This window comes from Leucoraja erinacea, chromosome 10 (genome assembly GCF_028641065.1).
Source record: "Leucoraja erinacea ecotype New England chromosome 10, Leri_hhj_1, whole genome shotgun sequence".
Taxonomy (NCBI): Eukaryota; Metazoa; Chordata; class Chondrichthyes; order Rajiformes; family Rajidae; genus Leucoraja; species Leucoraja erinaceus.
In genome coordinates this window covers 22,509,980-22,527,974 of record NC_073386.1, presented here as the reverse complement: position 1 = coordinate 22,527,974, position 17,995 = coordinate 22,509,980, and the positions used below count along the sequence as shown (strand labels likewise).

The following is a 17,995-nucleotide window of genomic DNA, read 5'->3' as shown; positions in this document are numbered from 1 at the left end:
CTCCTCCAACCTCACCGTAGGCTTGGCGATCGCTTCGCCCAACACCTCCGCTCGGTTCGCAATAACCTACCGGACCTCCCGGTGGCTCAGCACTTCAACTCCCCCTCCCATTCCGAATCCGAACTTTCTGTCCTGGGCCTTCTCCATGGCCAGAGTGGGGCCCACTGTAAAATGGAGGAGCAGCACCTCATATTTCACTTGGGCAGTTTACATCCCAGCGGTATGAACATTGACCTCTAATTTCTGGTAGTCTCTGCTTTCTCCTCCCCTTAGCCCACTATCTCCGCCTCTTCATTTCCTCTTCCCGCCCCCCCACCCACACCTCACATCAGTCTGAAGAAGGGTCTTGACCTGAAACATTGCCTATTTCCTTCGCTCCATAGACGCTGCCTCACCTGCTGAGTTTCTCCAGCATTTTGTCCACTTTCGATAATTTGCATAGTGTTTGTGGAAATTGGTGCACAAATTATGTACTGAATATCCTGAATTGAGATTCCAGCTCAAAGCACTTTGTTGGCTAGAAAGTGGTTTTGCTGTGCCTAAAAATTGCTGTCTTCTCCCATAAAACCAGATTCATAATAGTCTGAACTGAAGTAGGCATTAAACATGCAGCACCTGAACTCTGCATTTCTGATGGTTGAATGCCATTATGATTGCGTAGTAAATAAAATATACATTTATTTATAAACTTATCTTGTATTTAAAGCTGAAGACATCAAAATATTTTGTAAAAAGTGTAACATTGCCACAAGATACTAATTCATTTATGATCTGAATATAAGAGGGTTTCATTTTCTATTTATACTGTAATTGGATTGCAGTAATAAGCATGACATTATTTTCTGATTAATTCAGAAACCTGCACATTTGAATTAATTAGTACATTTATGCTTGTATTTCATTAGTCTTTTTTAATTCATCTTATCAATTTTAGATATAGTGATATTTTTTCATTGAGCACAATTTTCAGAGTTCCCCATCCCTGGTGGGATGATTAGTAAAGTATTAAATTCTCAGATGAAGGAGAGTTCATATAAATTTCCGACTGAAGCATGTTTACTGTTTTACATGCAAATATTACTTTCAATTTATTCATATCAGGAATCAAGAGACCAATCAGCTGAATTAACTTTCTCCTAAATCAGAATTGAGCCAATAGCTTATGAAAATGTTTTCTTGATTAGATGACCATTTTCAAGCAAATTTTGTATGTTTAAAGTTGGTTCATGTACACAAATGTCTTACATGACCCAGAGTAATTATTCTATTATTGACAAAAAATAATTCTTCAAATCTAGAAAATACATATTTTGAAGTTATATATTTTATTGCAGATTATATGTACATTTTCACTCCTCAAAGCTACAGATAGAAAAACACATACACTGTGTTGGGCTGGGTGAATACCGAACTAAACAAGACAAATCAAGGAGAATGAGAAAAGGATGATCTGAACTAAGGTTAATCTTCTGCAAGAGTTAATTTTATTTGCCATCAAATATTAGCATTTTTAATTGAGTCATTTAACAGAGATTATTTAAAAAGCAACCCAATACTGTTTCTAAATGATGAGAAGTATTCAATATCATCAGCAAAATCGATTTATACACCAATAAAACCACTAAGGCAGCAATGGCTCATCCCAATGTCACTAGTATGGATCGTTGAAAGGATAATGAGGATGCAGCGCGTCTCTGAATACAGATTTGTTGTCAACCTGTTAACAAAAAAAGTAAAATTTTGGCAAATTCTCCACACAAATATGAAACACAAGTTGATCTACACTTCATGCTGCCTTGGCAAGGCAACCAGCATAACAAAGGACTAGTCTCACCGCAGTCACTCCTCCCTTATCCCACCAGGGAAGAGATACAGAAGTTTGAAAGCACACACCTCCAGATTCAGGGACAGTTTCTTCCCAGCTGTTATCAAGCACTATATCGTCCCTTTACCTGTTAGAGTGTGGTCCTGACCTACCATTTACCTAATTAATCAAGAGTTTATCTTGCACTAAATACCTTTATCCTGCTTATGTACACTGGACAGCTTAATTGTAATCATGTAGTCTCGTTGACTAGATAGACGCAACAAAAAGCTTTTCACTGTACTTTAATACATGTGACAATAATAAACTAAACTATGAAATTGTTGAAAGGGTTGGAAGTACATTGGAGAAAGCTATGAACACTTACCACTATCTTAGGAACAATATACCGCCAGTTTCTATTGAGATTTCCAACTGTTTTCATCTCGTCTTCAGTTAGTGCAAAATCAAACACCTGAGGGTGGAAGGGGAATAAAAATGGCAAAACAATGTCTTGAATGTTATTTAAAGTTATTCCTAAAGAAATAACAATGTGATAAAACAGCAATTCCACTTTTTATAAATAAATTGGACAAAGAGTATGGGGTGGGTGGGGAGGGAAAGGGAACTAGTATGTTATACATAACCCAAGCAGAATTTTGGTTAATTATCTCCATTATCCAGAATATAAAGCATAGGTAGAACTGACAGCTTTAAAGATCGTGTAGTTTCTGCCTTGGACAACAATGTCTACTAGGAAATTTTGGTATATATATTTTCCATTAAGGCAATAAGCATGAGGGGGTAATAATATCTGCACATTAAACATCATCTGAAATTCAGTTACATTGATTTGAATGAATAACTACAAATGTCACTTCATTGCAAAACATGGCGTGGGGAGACCGCCATGAGGGGAGAGAGGAAGAACAATGGACAATGGGGGGGGGGGGGGGGGGGGGGGGAACAAAGGACAATGGGGACCTGTTGTGGGCGAACCGCTGTGGTGGTGCTGGTGGGGAGGGGGAACAAAAGGGGGAGCTGGCGTGCTTTGTAACTTTGTCAACACTGTAGGTGGCTGCTATTTGTACACATTGTGTATGCAAGCAAAGAATCTCACTGTGCCTCATCACATGTGGCAATAAAGTATTCCTATTCTTAAAAGGAGAATGCAAGACCATGCAAATACAGACTGATGTACGAAAAGTTGCAAATCTCAAAGAATGGATAACTAACCTTTTGGACAAGCTGATAAAAGAACACAGTGCCGTTTATTCCACAAGCTCCACATGAATAAGGAATTTCATTATTAGCTGGTGTATATGATAACTAATTTGAATCTGAAGTGCAGTGTAACTAGTGTTTTGCAAGTCACAATATGTCATCTTAACTTATACTCAATGGCTTGGGCAATGAAAACATGCATATCAAATGACTTTTTCACTGCTTTATCTACCTGCATTAATTTCATATGACAAATCTTCTGTGGTACATAGCGATTGACACAATAAAACTCGATTTGGGATAGTAGAATGAGCAGACAGGTGGCAGATGAAATTCAAAGAAAACTGAATGATGCATTTTGGCAGAAGCATCACCGACACAATATAGACCAAGTATCTGATAGGTGGAAGACAGAAGAGATTCCAATATTTATATTCATAAATATTGATAATGGAAGCATATGTTGAGAGCATTGTTAAAAACTTAAAAGAATCTTGGGCTTCCTGTGGAGGTACGCATTATGAACAAAGAGAAGCTATTTAGAAACTACAAAATATCAGTTGGGCTACCAGTAGACACTGCATCCAGTTTTGGTTATTTGGAAATTTTTGTAATACCATCTTGTAAATTCCAGGAATGAGCAGCTACATCTACATAATTAGTTTGGAGAAAGTAAATTCTTCTTAGAGATAGAAATAGGAAGTTTGAAATAAGGAAATAATTATATGGATGGTTCAGGACCAGGAGGCACAGATAGAGTGATTTAAAATTAAAAAAAAAAGGAAAACAAGAAATTTTCTTTAAAATGGAGAAATAGCAAGGGATAATAACGGATTATGGCTGCTGGAAATAGGTGGTAAGAGCTTTCAGAAGGAAACTGTATAACTACTCTGAGGAAAGTAATTTTAAGGTGTTCTCGATCTAAATGGATTGATTCAAGATGCATGCATGGACATAATGAGCTGAAAGATCATTGTCTATGTTATTAATATTATTTTACGAATCTACAAAAAATAAACTTTGCATAAGGCCATTCAATAATACTACTATAGAGGGGGAATATCTTTAAAAATATATATGCAGAATAACTAGCATAAAAAACTTTCCAAAAATTAAGCAAATTCAAAAGAAACCACATACATTGCTGAATGAATTAATAAAAATAAATCCTCTGGGAGACCGAAGACTTTATGACTCCAAAAAGAAAAAAAAAAGATTGAAACAGTAGAGACTTGTTGCAAACCAATATTTTGTTTAGATAACCTACAAATCTGCATGTCTGGGATGTGGGAGGAAACTCAAGTACCTAAAGGAAACCCATAGGGAGGTGGAAACTCCACACAGACAGCACCCGAGGTCAGGATCGAACATGGGTCTTGAATGAGAAACAGCAGTTCTACCAGATGCACCATAGTGCACCCTAAATTCAATTGAAATGAAGTAATATTATTTAATATGCAGGCAGAGGACAGAATCGATCAGCAGGGAATAACTAATGTGTATTGAATTATTTTCAAATTAAATTAAAGTAGGGATCATTCTGTACCCATGAAAAAAGTGCTAAAACAGTGAAAATAGAGAAAACTAAGATACCAGTGCAGTTAGTGGTTTATAGAAAAAAACTGGATACACTTCACTCACCAACACTGAAAAAACTATAGGATCATTCAAGGAACAGTTAGTTGCTACAAGAGAGAAAAAAGTTAATTCCTCCCCGCATGGATAAATTAACGAGCAGAATGTGGGAACTCGCATCGATAATCAATGTGAAAAATGGGGATTATTGCATTAAAAACAAAGCTTTCTACAACCAATTAATTTTCAATCTTAATATTCATTTGCTACACATGGAACAATAGGAGACACTCAGTATAAACACCTGCAAAATATCAAGTTACCTGCAGGTTCTGTGCAATTCGTGCTGCATTGACACTCTTGGGAATGGCTACAACTCCACGCTGTACCTGCCACCTGCAGGATACATAGAAATAAATGGAGTGAAAACGACAACTTTTATTCAGGAATTAAAACATTAACAAACTACAAAGCAAGGTGGCAGATGTCCAAGTTTTAAAGAGATTGCAAAGGGTCTATTGTATACAACTTTTTGTTAAATATTACTTCAAAAGTCTTTTTGGTGGGCCTCATCAGCCACGATGACGATTCAGCCTACAGAGAGGAGGTTCAACAACTCATCAACTGGCGTGATATCAACAACCTTCAACTCAATGTCAACAAAACAAAAGAAATAACTGTGGACTTCAGGAAGAAACAGACAACACACACCCCACCTACCATCAATGGCAGTGCAGTGGAGTCTGTGAAAAGCACCAAGTTCCTGGGAGTGCACATCACAGATGATCAGACATGGTCCACCAACACCATCTCCCTAGTTAAGAAGGCACAGCAACGCCTCCACTTCCTTCGACGAATGAGGAGAGCTGACCTCCCCCCCTCTGCCCTCACGACCTTTTATAGGGGTGCCATTGAGAGCATTCTTACCAGCAGTCTCTCAGTCTGGTATGGCAGTTGCTCTGCTGCTGACCAGAAGGCCCTACAGAGAGTGGCGAGGACAATTGAGAAGATCACCAGATCACCCCAACCAGCAATCCAGGACCTATACCCTTCTCGCTGTCGCAAGAGAGCAAGCAATATTATCAAAGACACCACTCACCCAGCACACAAACTGTTCACCCTCCTACCTTCCGGTAAGCGCTACCGCAGCATGCGGAGCAAAACCACCAGATTCAAAAACAGCTTTTTCCCTCAGGCCATCAGACTACTCAACACACTTAAGTAAATTCCATGAACAGTACCCAAACAAAGACAACAAACTGTGAAAATAACTTTGGCTCAATGTCTCCAGTACGGAATTTGCACTTTTTCTATATTGCACCTTTCATTGTTGCACCCTGTTTAAAATACCTCAAAGGTTTTGCTACATTTTGGCATACTGTGAATATTTTAATATTTTAAATAATGTATGTCTATTGTCTATTTTTATTGATATGTTGTCTGTCATGTTTTTAATATTACTTGCACATTGGAGTATGGGGAAACGTAATTTTGATCCTATGTGTAACTACTGTTGCATAATTGAATTGACAATAAAGTTACTTTGACTTGACTGACTTTTTTAAATAAACCTCAAATTCAAAAAGGTAATCTCTTAAGATATAGTAAAATATCAAATACAAAGTAGATCAATGTTCTAGTGCCAAGAATTTATCAATGCCTATTCACCCCCAACTAATAAGAGTCCAACATGAAAGGACAATGCCAATCACGAATCTCAAAAGGTAGATGCAATTTAAATTCTTGATAAACTACAAACTGAGAAACAGACTAGAAGTGTAGGAAAGAACTGCTAGTTTAAATCGAAGGTAGACACAAAATGCTGGAGTAACCCAGCGGGTCAGGCAGCATATCTGGAGAGAAGGAATTGGTGACGTTTCGGGTCGATACCCTTCTTCAACCATACTAGAAGGCTGGGTGTACTCAAGTGGATAGATTACATGGTACAGATGAGGTGTACACATGTCTGTTAATGGTGGCAAAAGAAGAAATGGCAAAGGCCGTGGTCTTCAGCACTTGTTTGCACCGTCATCCACCACTTTGCGCAACAGTTCTCCCTCCGTGTCCTACACAACCCTGGGGTGGATGTGCTTTGAATGTAAGGAGTGCAGCAAAGTTTACCAGATTGATTCTAGGATGGTAGGACTGATATTTGAAGAAAGATTTTGGGGCTTATATTCACAAGAGTTTAGAAGAATGAGAACATTGGAACTTATAAAATTCTGACACGACAGGACAGACTAATTTCAAAAGTCAAGAGAGTTAAGAGTGTTTTATTGTCATATGTCCCAGATAGAACAATGAAATTCTTACTTGCTGCAGCACAACTGAATACGTAAACATAGAACACTGTAAACAATATGATAAACGAGAGAAAGAAAAAGTTCAGTGTGTATGCAGGACCGATGGTTCTAATTGTTGGGGTTGGTCTGGTAGTCCTGCCGGGATAGCAGCACCATCGATCCGAACCAACCCGCATCAAGACTTCCGTGGACAACTCCTTAACTGGTGCCCAAGAAATGCAAGATTTGTTGTAAACATGCATTTTTAATTATAATTGGCATTTAATATTTATTTAATTTAGCAGTCCATGGTGCTTGTGAGACACAGGTGGGTCAGAGACGTATTGTGTCTTTATTACGTAACCTCTGTTGGTCCGGTGAAACAGTTAATATGGTAAAGCTCTGGAACCAAGGGTGTCGGAAAATTGGTTTTCGACCTGTATGCACTTTTGCAAGATGGGGGGGAAACAAAATAGAAGAAAAATGAGCATTAAAAAGGTTTTTAAATTACAATTGGAGGGCAAATTTCTCTAATGGATAGGCCATACAAGCAGCAGATGCACGTCTAGTGAATCGATACATCTGTCCCAGTCTATTTGATATCTGATTACTGTGCAAATCTTCTGAAAATATAGATTTTCCCAGAAAATATATGGTTGTGTTGTTTTAAAAATAAACTTTTAAAACAAATTAACATGCTTTTTATTTCCTATGTGTTATTGAAGTTTGAAGTATCGATTTAAGTTGGTTTAAAATCTTATGCTAATTTAAAAATGTGGTTTTGAAATCTTGTACCTGAGCAACACTTGAGCAGGTGATTTCCCATGTTCATTAGCAATAGTTTTAATATTAGCATCTTCTAGTAAAACTGGTTCATCTGCGGCTTTCCACATGCGATCAGAGGAACCAAGCGGACTATAGGCTGTAACTATTATTCCATATTTCTGGCAATGTCCGATCAGCTCATTTTGTGCTAAGTACGGATGGCATTCTACCTGGGAATAACAAAGAAAGAAAGGTCATGGGTAATATAATCAAGATTTGAGATAATGGATCTAAAAAAACTTTTGATTTAAATACAAGATAATTTATTGGATACATTTAGAAAGAATTTGCTAAGTTTATTGGAATTCTTTCCCCAAATACCCATAAATCATTCAGGTATGTTAGCTATGGCAATTATTTAGTTGTGGACATCTTTTGTGAACATTATGCAATATCAGTATATAAACCTTTATCACAAATTGTGAATGTACCTGTACATTTAGTTCAAACAGTTGCTTTGCTCAATATATTTTGGAATACAAATGGCACATATAAATTATTTATCAATCTTACAAGTCCAAAGAAATTAGTATCTATTTTAGGAAAAGTGATAAGCATTATATACAACTGATTCACTGGATAGGATTCCAATTACAATAACATTTCTAACCTGCAACGCTGCAGGCTTAATAGTAGCTGCAGCGATAACATCATTAATCTGTTGACTGTTGAAATTCGAGAGTCCAATAGCTTTCACCAAGCCCTTTTCTACTAATCTCTCCATGGCTTTCCAAGTTTCCTTATAATCAATATTATCATATTGCATTGTGCCATCAGGATTCTTTGGAAAGCAGCTGTCACCTTTTCTGCAAACCACACAAAATTGATAATTGAAAACATCAATAATACAACATAGATACATATGAATAGAAAATGTGCATCTTATAACTATTATGTTATATAACCTATACAAGTTATATATATAACTAACTATTATATTTATATAAACTGTTTACAAACTCACATTGCTGCGGATATCAATGAATGCAAATCCAATTTTGTGATATAATTCCCTGCAAGACTTTTAACAGGCAAGGAACCTGCTACAATGGGTATTTTTTAAATACATATGCAGTCCATTTACAAAACTAAAAGCACGTTATTGCAAGGTCATAAATAACCATCCAAACCACACAAGAAAAATAGATATAAATTATATTTTACTTAAAGGCATAAGGCCAGTGAATGAGGTACAAATCCAGATAAGTAAGCTTCAGGTCTTCCAGAGATTTACGACAGGCAGGTTCCACATCTTCAGGATGATGCTTGGTATTCCACAACTTGGAGGTTACAAAAAGTTCTTCACGTTTTACCATCTGCAAGAGAAACAATATGATACAGAAGTTAAATCTGTTAGTTAGCTTGGACGTTCAATCAACTCTGTTACCCAATTGCTGAATGCTAGGTGTCAAAAAGTCCAATCATTCAAATTTTAATTTCCAAATCTGAATCACTGCCATCCAATTTTTAAAAAATATTTTTGATTTATTGGTGCGGTATGATTTTTACCAGTAAACATGAAAACAATAGTTAACATGGGACAAGTTATTTTGGAATGTTAACACAAATGACACAATGAATTTCATTATTGAGGGTAATCCAACAGCACAACAAACTGATCACATGAACCAAGTAGAACGGTTAATCAATATTATGCTGCATGATTATTATAAAAGTTAAAAAACTTCAGGATGTTGGCCAGCAGACAGAAAAATTAGGTTTACATGGCATTCTCCAGCAGTATGATCAATCATACGTTCATAAGTTCTAGGAGCAGAATTAGGCCATTGGGCCAATCAGGTCAACCCCGCCATTCAAATGTATCTTTCCCTCTCAACCCCATTCTCCTGCCCTCACCCCATAATCCCCGATATCCTTACTAATCAAGAATCTGTTAATCTCTGCCGCAAAAATATCCATTGACTTGGCCTCCACATCCATCTGTGGCTATGAATTCCTGAATTCATCATTCATTGTCCTGCAGTCGGTAAACTTTTCAATGCAGCAGTCAAATTTACACTTATCAAAAGCTGCATTTATTTATAGACAATAGGTGCAGGAGTAGGCCATTCGGCCCTTTGAGCCAACACCGCCATTCAATGTGATCATGGCTGATCATCCCCAATCAGTACCCCTTTCCTGCAGTCCTGCAGACAACATAGCAACTCATTCTCCTCCCCAGCTAATCTCTGCTGTGGGGTTCCACAAGGTCCATCCTTGGCCCCATTCTCTTCTCCCTGTATATGCTCCCCTTGGGCCAAGTCATTGAAAGGCACGGCATTTCCTTCTAGTGCTCCTGAGACGATACCCAACTCTATCTCCCCCTGAAGCCCAAAAACCAATCAAATCTGTTTAACTTTACCCACTGCCTCGAGGATATAAAGTGTTGGATGGGCCAGAACTTCCTCCAACTAAACGAGAGTAAGTCTGAGGTCATCCTTCTCGGCCCCTCGGACTCAATCAAAATGATAGCAGACAGCCTTGGAAGCCTTACCCTACTACTCAAACCTCACGTCACAAAAACTTTGGCGTGATATTTGACTCGGCACTGAAATTTAACAAACAAGTCAATGCTGTGGTAAAAGCTAGCTTCTTTCAGCTTCGGACGATAGCTAAAATAAAAAAATTCCTCCAGTTTGATGACCTGGAAAAGATCATCCACACATTCATCTCCGCCCGCCTAGATTACTGCAACTCCCTTTACACTGGCATCAGCCAATCTTCCCTGTCCCGCCTGCAACTGGTCCAAAACGCCGCAGCAAGACTCCCGACGGGCACCAGAAAAAGGGACCACATCACCCCGATCCTGGCCTCTCTCTACTGGCTCCCTGTGCGGTTCCATATAAACTTCAAGATTCTCCTCCATGTCTACAAAGCCCTCAATGGGCTTGCCCCCACCTACATAAAAAGTCTTCTCACCCACCACTCCACCTCCAGGCCCCTCAGATCGGCCGACTTGGGGTTGCTGAATATCCCACGGTCTAGGCATAAGCTCAGGGGCGACTGCGCCTTTGCGGTTGCAGCCCCTAGACTGTGGAACAGCATCCCCATTCCCATCAGAACTGCCCCCTCCATTGACTCTTTTAAGTCAAGACTAAAGACTTATCTATACTCCCATGCCTTTCCTGATGTCCTCTGAGTGAGGGCTACATGTGCCCTAATTTTGCCCACTGATCTCCTATTTGGTAAAAATATTTTACCAGTAAAATATTCTGAGATTACCTTTAAACAAGTTTAATAATTTTTGATTAAACTGAAAAGGATCAAAAACATGCAGAAAACCGACATATATAGTCCAGTCATTTGAAGATGGCCCACCATATTTCATTTCATTTTATGAGATACTTCCAAACAAACACATATCTGATTCTTATCCATGCAACAATTTTTAGATCATACCTTGTCAACACCAATTATTTCTTTAAAAAGGTCTCCTATTTCAGCCTCATTATTGTACACTGCAGCACAGTCCACATGACGATAACCAATCTTTAAAGCATTCTCAACAGCTGTTTTTACCTTGGCAAAAAGAGCAAATGTAATCACTACTGACAGTTAAAGCTTATTTTCTGCAGAAATATTAAGGATGAATTGCTATTTCAAACATTGTTAATCTCAACCACCCCATAATGCAATATTTCTTGGCAGAGTGATAGAGCATACCGAGCAAAGATGATATAAGAAGCTATATGTAATTCACAGCAATTTTTACACCTTAGTGAGTAAATTCAATACATAATAACAGCCTGGCAATACTTCAATCTGTTATCTCAAAAGTATATAGCAGGACAAAGTAAAGGTTTCAGAATTCCTATCCATTGGTAATGTTCGTAGCTACAATTTGTAGCTGTTAAACATGACCCTACTGATGCACAGCTTTGCAAAGAAGTACTAATGTACAATTCTGGGCAAAAGAAATCTACTATTCTAGTAAATTCAGAGAACAAGAAATCATTTAGGGACTGAATGTTCAAAGTCAAATCCAGAAAATTATAGGACGGTGAGCCTCACGTCAGCAGTTGGAAAGTTATGGAGGATTCTTCGGGATAGGGTTTACTCCCATTTGGAAGACAATGGGTTAAGGACAGTCAGCATGACTTCGTACACAGCAAGTCGTGTCTTACTAATTTGATTTGAGTTTTTTTTTGAGGCGGTGAAAGGTGATTGATGAACAAAGGTTGAGAAAACTTTCCAGGATGATTAGCATTAGCTGACATTGAATCTCTCTTCACAGCTGATTTATTTATAAAGTATGTATACTGATGGGTCCTAAAAGAATATTTACCATTAAGCATTTTTTCAAAAAAAAGTTTTAGTTTTCTAATGCAAGGTCATCTTGCTGTCTATCAGAGGCAGAGCGTACAGGACATTAAAGGCCCTGTCCACTTTCCTGAGTTACTCACGTATTCTCCCGAGTTTCCCCCTTGATTCAAACTCGGAGAATGTCCGTAGCGAGTCCGTAGATATTTCGTAGCGGATCGTAATGCCAGCCGTAGGTACTTGGGGCATCAGGTAAGTCGGGACGTTTTTTCAGCATGTTGAAAAATGTCCACGAGTAAAAAATATAGCCCGGAGAACCTACGGCTGGCATCTCCGAGTTTGAATCAAGGGGAAAACTCGGGAGAATTTGTGAGTAGCTCGGGAAAGTGGGACAGGGCCTTAAGAGGCACAGTTTGTTGATTTATCAATGTTATTTATGCTGCTATTCAAAAGAAAATAATTTCTCCCTCACAGCAAAGCTTTATCTTGTCATTTTGGTTGCACAACGAAACTCCCAAATCCTTAAGGGTGCCATCCCTCTTGAATAGTGCACAGTTGTAATACAGAATGAATGCCAAATAAGATTTATGTGGGTTGTAATGAGAGACAAAGTAAAGAAACTGGAGAACAGAACTGTTTACCACAGATTAATATCCATGCCACGTAGCCAATGTTAATTTCAGCACTCAAGCATACATTTTTTCTTTAAAAACAGAATCAATGCAAAATTTAAGGTTGACAACATTGCAAGTTTTGGCTGGATTAGACAAATTTTTTTTAGCTTTAGCAAGTTTAAATTGGATATTAGATCAAAATTCTTTTTTTTAGCATTTTAGCAAGATTTGAAAAATGTCAGGGATGACATGTGGAAAATTGACAATCAAATTATTGGCGTTTTGTAGATTAGCGAAGCATTTTGGGCTTACTCTTTGATCTGCAAGCATTCTTGAAAGGTAAAATGTTAACAAGGCAGGAGAGAGGAAACGGGACATTTTGCACTCAATGATACCATTTAATTAGCAAGTTTTTTTTAAGGATCAGCTGCAGATATAAAAAGTGCAAACACCAGCAAACGGCAAAAACAAGGAAAACAGAAGCTTGCCAGTTTCCTGTTTTCAACAGTATGTTATTTTGCCAGTTAGCTTTTTGGTACTTTGCCAGCCAGCTTTCTGACATTTCCAACATTCTCTGGCTTTTCTAACATTCTGTGGTATTATAAAAGCAGTGATATAGAAGAGTGTTCATAATACCTACTGATGACTACCTTCCAATAAATTTAGGAAAGGAAGAAAAAATGACAACATTACAAGTTTTGGTATTGGCTTTGTAGGAAACAAACCATAAAAGTCCTGTACAGTGGGATAACCTTTCACACTTAATATTCCTAGTTTATCACATGACAAATAAGAATGGTCATTTTGATGTATCAAATAAACAACTGTTTTATTTTTTAGGAGACTTAAATATATCAGGAAGACCTGCTTTGTTCTTCAGACTATAAACATTCACTTCATGGCAAGTCAATAATGAAATCCATCCTGTGACAATTAGATGATGTCCACAGAGGATAAAAAGACAAGGATGGATTGCGAAGATAAAAGAATGAGCAGCTTCCTGTTAATTTTTGTATGAATACCAAAGACAATGAAAGCACATTCTCATTATGTTTCTGTTAATTGGTAAATGTGCAAATTTTGTTGAATTTACTGCTTATTCCCACCCACATTATGAACACATGGCTCATGGACCCCGCTATATATGATCAAGCCCCTATATAATATTAAATTCATAAATCCCAAATACATACATTAGTTTGTTCCTATGAATAATAGCACTTGCCTCCTCTCTCTCCACCTATAGTTATTGTTATTTATTTTCATTCTTATGTGCTTTGGATGTAATTAATTACATTGTACTAAGTGACTTTTGTGTATTTTTTTAAAACGTAGACAAAATTGACTTACATCCGACTATAAACATTTCCTGGGAATGGCCTGTAGATCAATGCATATGAACTTAAAACTCTATTTTATAACTTGAGATTACATTAATATTTCTGTCTTTCAAAATGGTTGGGATTGAAGATCCATGATGATTCCGAATCCTCAAGCTACAACAATCTGTGGACAAGGACATCCAAAAGGAAGTTCACTGAAGGAGAGTATAATAAACTAGGAAAATCCTTTGAAACACTCTAAACCTATGGCCACGTTTTTGAAAAGAACATTTCAATTCATCAGAAACAGATTTGCTGGAAGTATGCTTCTGTCCATCTCAGCCGAGGGTACAGTTCAGTCAAAGCTGTTACACAACTGAGGCGTCTGCCAATATTCACCCTGAAGGCTAACATGATATATACCTGTACATTCAATAAAATTAGAAAAAAGCAGAGAGGAAAATAAACTATAATAGGATGGCTACACAACATTACACTCCAAATTCAATTGATGGTTCTCAAAGATAAAGTTGATCATATTTTGCCAGATGGATTACCTCACCAGGCGCACTCTTCCATGTCCCCAGCCCAATGAGAGGCATCTTCTGTCCAGTATTGAGCACAGCATAATTAGTAGTAGACATTTTTGCCCTAAACAAGAAGAAATTGCACAAATCAATGCACTCTACTTTTGATAGTTCACACATTAGTACCAAGAGAAAACCATATAAATTAAGTTGGCAAAAGAGAACAGATTGTGCAGTATTCAGCACACACCTTGCGTTCACGTCCTAATGCACCTTGTCCACCTCCACAGTGACCACACAATTCAGAATAATTAAAGTAATAATAAAAATGAAAATCACATTTGACATTTTTAAATTAAAGACAGTAAAAGTAGAAAACATTTTTACATAAATTAGCAATTCCACTCAAATGCAATAGGTATGCCAGCCATGGCTGATGAGGGACCAAATATTTTAAACAAAAGCCAAAAGAAAATTGCAAATGCTTAAAATCTGAATTTCAATGAGAAAATGGAAGGTTCAGCAGGTTAAACATCACCTGTGAAAAAAGAAACAGAGAATGTTTCTCTGTCTTGAATCTTGAACAAAACAATATGCTGAGGTAACTTAGCGGGACAGGCAGCATCTGTGGAGGCAATGGATAGGCAATGCTTTGGTTTGGCCCCTCCTCAGACAATATAATTCATGCATTTCTTTATGCACCAAATACCAAAGTTCAAAGATATACATTCCTACTTTTTACCTTATGGTAGTTTCTGAAAGATTTGGTTTGGCCATAAACATTGGATAAAAATCTTTTGCATGCTGGCCCTTAAAAATTGAAACGAAGCACTCATGAATGAACGACATTTCCAACCTCCAAATTATCTCTTCTACAGGATAAACAATATTCGGGAGAGATTTCAAAGATGTGCAGATTTTAGATTTTTTTTCTTCATTTGTTTCTTATTGGCAAGTTATTTTTGTAACGATTACTGATCCAATTACTGTACAGCTTCAAATAGCTACCATCCTTTGGAAATAAAGTACACAAATCAATATATTTGCGAATGTTCATAAATATGCTGCTAATATCAGAAATTATCCAAACATATTCCCAGAATTTAATATGATGGGAGGGAAACTGCTTTAGTAAAGAGTAATACTGTTGATCAAATTTGGATTATCTTAAAAGGGGAAAAGGGTGTTCATCATTACAATTGGTTTTGTCAAAATAATGATATTGCGTAAATACATTTTGCCTAAAACCCATTTCTGTGATGCATATCTGAGCATTTAGTTACATTAAACATTCTCAACAAACGACCAATTACAATATGCTGCCTATTGCCTCAAGTTAAAAAAATCATTTCAGGACATACCACGTTTGACTTGATCTAACAATATTGGTATATTTTCTTTAACTTATTGGCAGTTATAAAACATTACTAGATATTACAATACAGACACGAGAAACTGCAGGTGCTGGTTTACCAAAATAGACTCAGGACTTTTCGACTGAGGACTATTCAGTCTAAAGAAGGATCCCGATCCGAAACGTCACTTGTCCATGTTATACTGTCCAACCCGTTGAGCTACTCCAGCACTCTCTGCCTTTTCTTGATATCATATTATGTTAGCAAATTAAAGATAATACAAAAATAATAAATGCTGGAAGTACACATATCAAGCAATATCTGAGGGTTCTTTGACCTAAAATGTTGTCTATTTTTGTCCCCGCTGACATTGCTTTCCTTGCTAAGTGATTCTGTGGTTGTTTTTGTTTTGGATTTCTAGCACCTGAAACTTTAAAGGTAATTGAAAGCTACAGCATGAAAACAGGCCCTTCGTCCCACCCAATCTATGCCAATCATCGCTCACCTTTCACACTACATCTCTGGTATCCCACTTTCTCTCCCTACAGTGGCCAATTAACCTAAAACCTGCACGTCGTTTGGACGTGGGAGGACACCCAGAACACCCAGAGGATACCCACACAATCACAGGGAGAACATGTCAACTCCACAGACAGCAAGGTTAGGCTTGCAGGCAGCCTACTCTTTCTTCCGTTTAATCAGGACTCGTTTCCTCTCTAAGCGCGGACTCCAGGTTCCCATGCCCTTCATCACGTTGAAGTCACGTACCTTCCGAGTCGTTGGGGATGTTGCACTTTTTATGAAGGTAGTTCTAAGAACATCCTAGTGTCCGCCTGGTTGTTCCTTTCCCGTGGTACAGGTCGAAATTGAATGTATGCAATATAATGATTAGGTGCAGGATTAGGCCATTCGGCCCTTCCAGCCAGCACTGCCATTCACTGTGATCATGGCTGATCATCCACAATCATGGCTCCCCATATCCCTCGACTCCACTATCTTTAAGAGCTCTATCTAACTCTCTTGAAAGCATCTAGAGAATTGGCCTCCACTGCCTTCCGAGGCAGAGAATTCCACAGATTCACAACTCTCTGGGTGAAATAGATTTTCCTCATCTCTGTTCTAAATGGCCTACCTACCCCTTATTATTAAACTGTGCCCCTGGTTCTAGACTCCCCCAACATCCGGAACATGTTTCCTTCCTCTATCATGTCCAGTCCCTTAATAACCTTATATGTTTCAATGACCCCTTCTCATCCTTCTAAATTCCAGTGTATACAAGCCCAGTCGCTCCATTCTTGCAACATATGACAGTCCCGCCATCCCGGGAATTAACATAGTGACCCTACGCTGCATTCCCTCCGTAGCTTGAATCAAAGATGCTCCTCTAGTATCTTTGGCTAGAATGTCCTTCCTCAAATTTGGAGACCAAAATTGTACACGATCCTCCAGGTGTGGTCTCACTGGGGCCCTGTACTACTGCAGAAGGACCTCTTTGCTCCTATTTTCGCACACCAAATAGAAAGGCGAATGATTAATAAGAACATAATAAAACGCATGCAAAAAAAAAAAAAATCTGCTTTAAGAATTCGGAGCTCCAGCATTTTGTGTCTCTCGCCGGATGTCAGCAGGTCAGACTATCTGCGGAGGGAAATGGACTGACGACTTTTCGCGTCGGGATCCTTCACAAACAGAAACCTCGTCTGCGTATTCCCTTGCACGTTTCGGGTCGAGACCCTTCTTCAGACTGACCCATTCCTTCTCCCCAGAGATGCTGCGTGACCAGCTGAGTTACTCCAACATTTTGTGTCCATCATCGGTGTAAACCAGCGTCTGCAGTTCCACCCTGCACATGAGTGCATCCGACTGTTTGTTTTTTTTTCTCTCTCAAGGTTCCAGTTTTTTGCTGTATCTACAATAAAACCTCCAGAATGCAAACTTACAAATGTTGAAAGCACAAAAATAGTCTTCGCTGCGATGATGGAACTGCCGTGTGGCTGCGAGTGACAGCCGCTCCCGGTGACTATCGCTTCCTTGCTCCACGCAACCTCCTCACGCAGGCAGTCAAATGGTTTCCGGTTGCGCTTCGTCAACAGCTCGCCGAGTATGCGCAAATAATGCTTTTATTTATTCTTTTTAGTGAGGTGGAAGAAAAAAATATATATATATATAATTTATCAAACACCTCCGGTTCACCGTCTCAGATCAGA

General features: G+C 38.2%; 1 protein-coding gene across 2 annotated transcripts; it reads right to left on the bottom strand.

The window, feature by feature from the left end:
• Positions 1–1,306: 1,306 nt before the first annotated feature.
• On the bottom strand, positions 1,307–17,862 carry akr1a1b (aldo-keto reductase family 1, member A1b (aldehyde reductase)). Of its 2 annotated transcripts, none has more exons than XM_055641682.1 (9): positions 17,729–17,862; positions 14,464–14,557; positions 11,110–11,229; positions 8,875–9,026; positions 8,321–8,516; positions 7,681–7,880; positions 4,927–4,999; positions 2,193–2,279; positions 1,307–1,717 (listed from the first exon to the last, which is right to left on the bottom strand). In XM_055641682.1, exons 2-9 carry the CDS (start codon positions 14,548–14,550, stop codon positions 1,652–1,654), a joined length of 981 nt encoding a protein of 326 aa, XP_055497657.1. In that variant the 5' UTR covers positions 14,551–14,557; positions 17,729–17,862; the 3' UTR covers positions 1,307–1,651. The 2 variants fall into 2 exon arrangements, with proteins under 2 accessions (XP_055497657.1, XP_055497655.1); XM_055641680.1 differs by lacking the exon at positions 17,729–17,862 and adding an exon at positions 17,538–17,614.
• Positions 17,863–17,995: the final 133 nt, after the last annotated feature.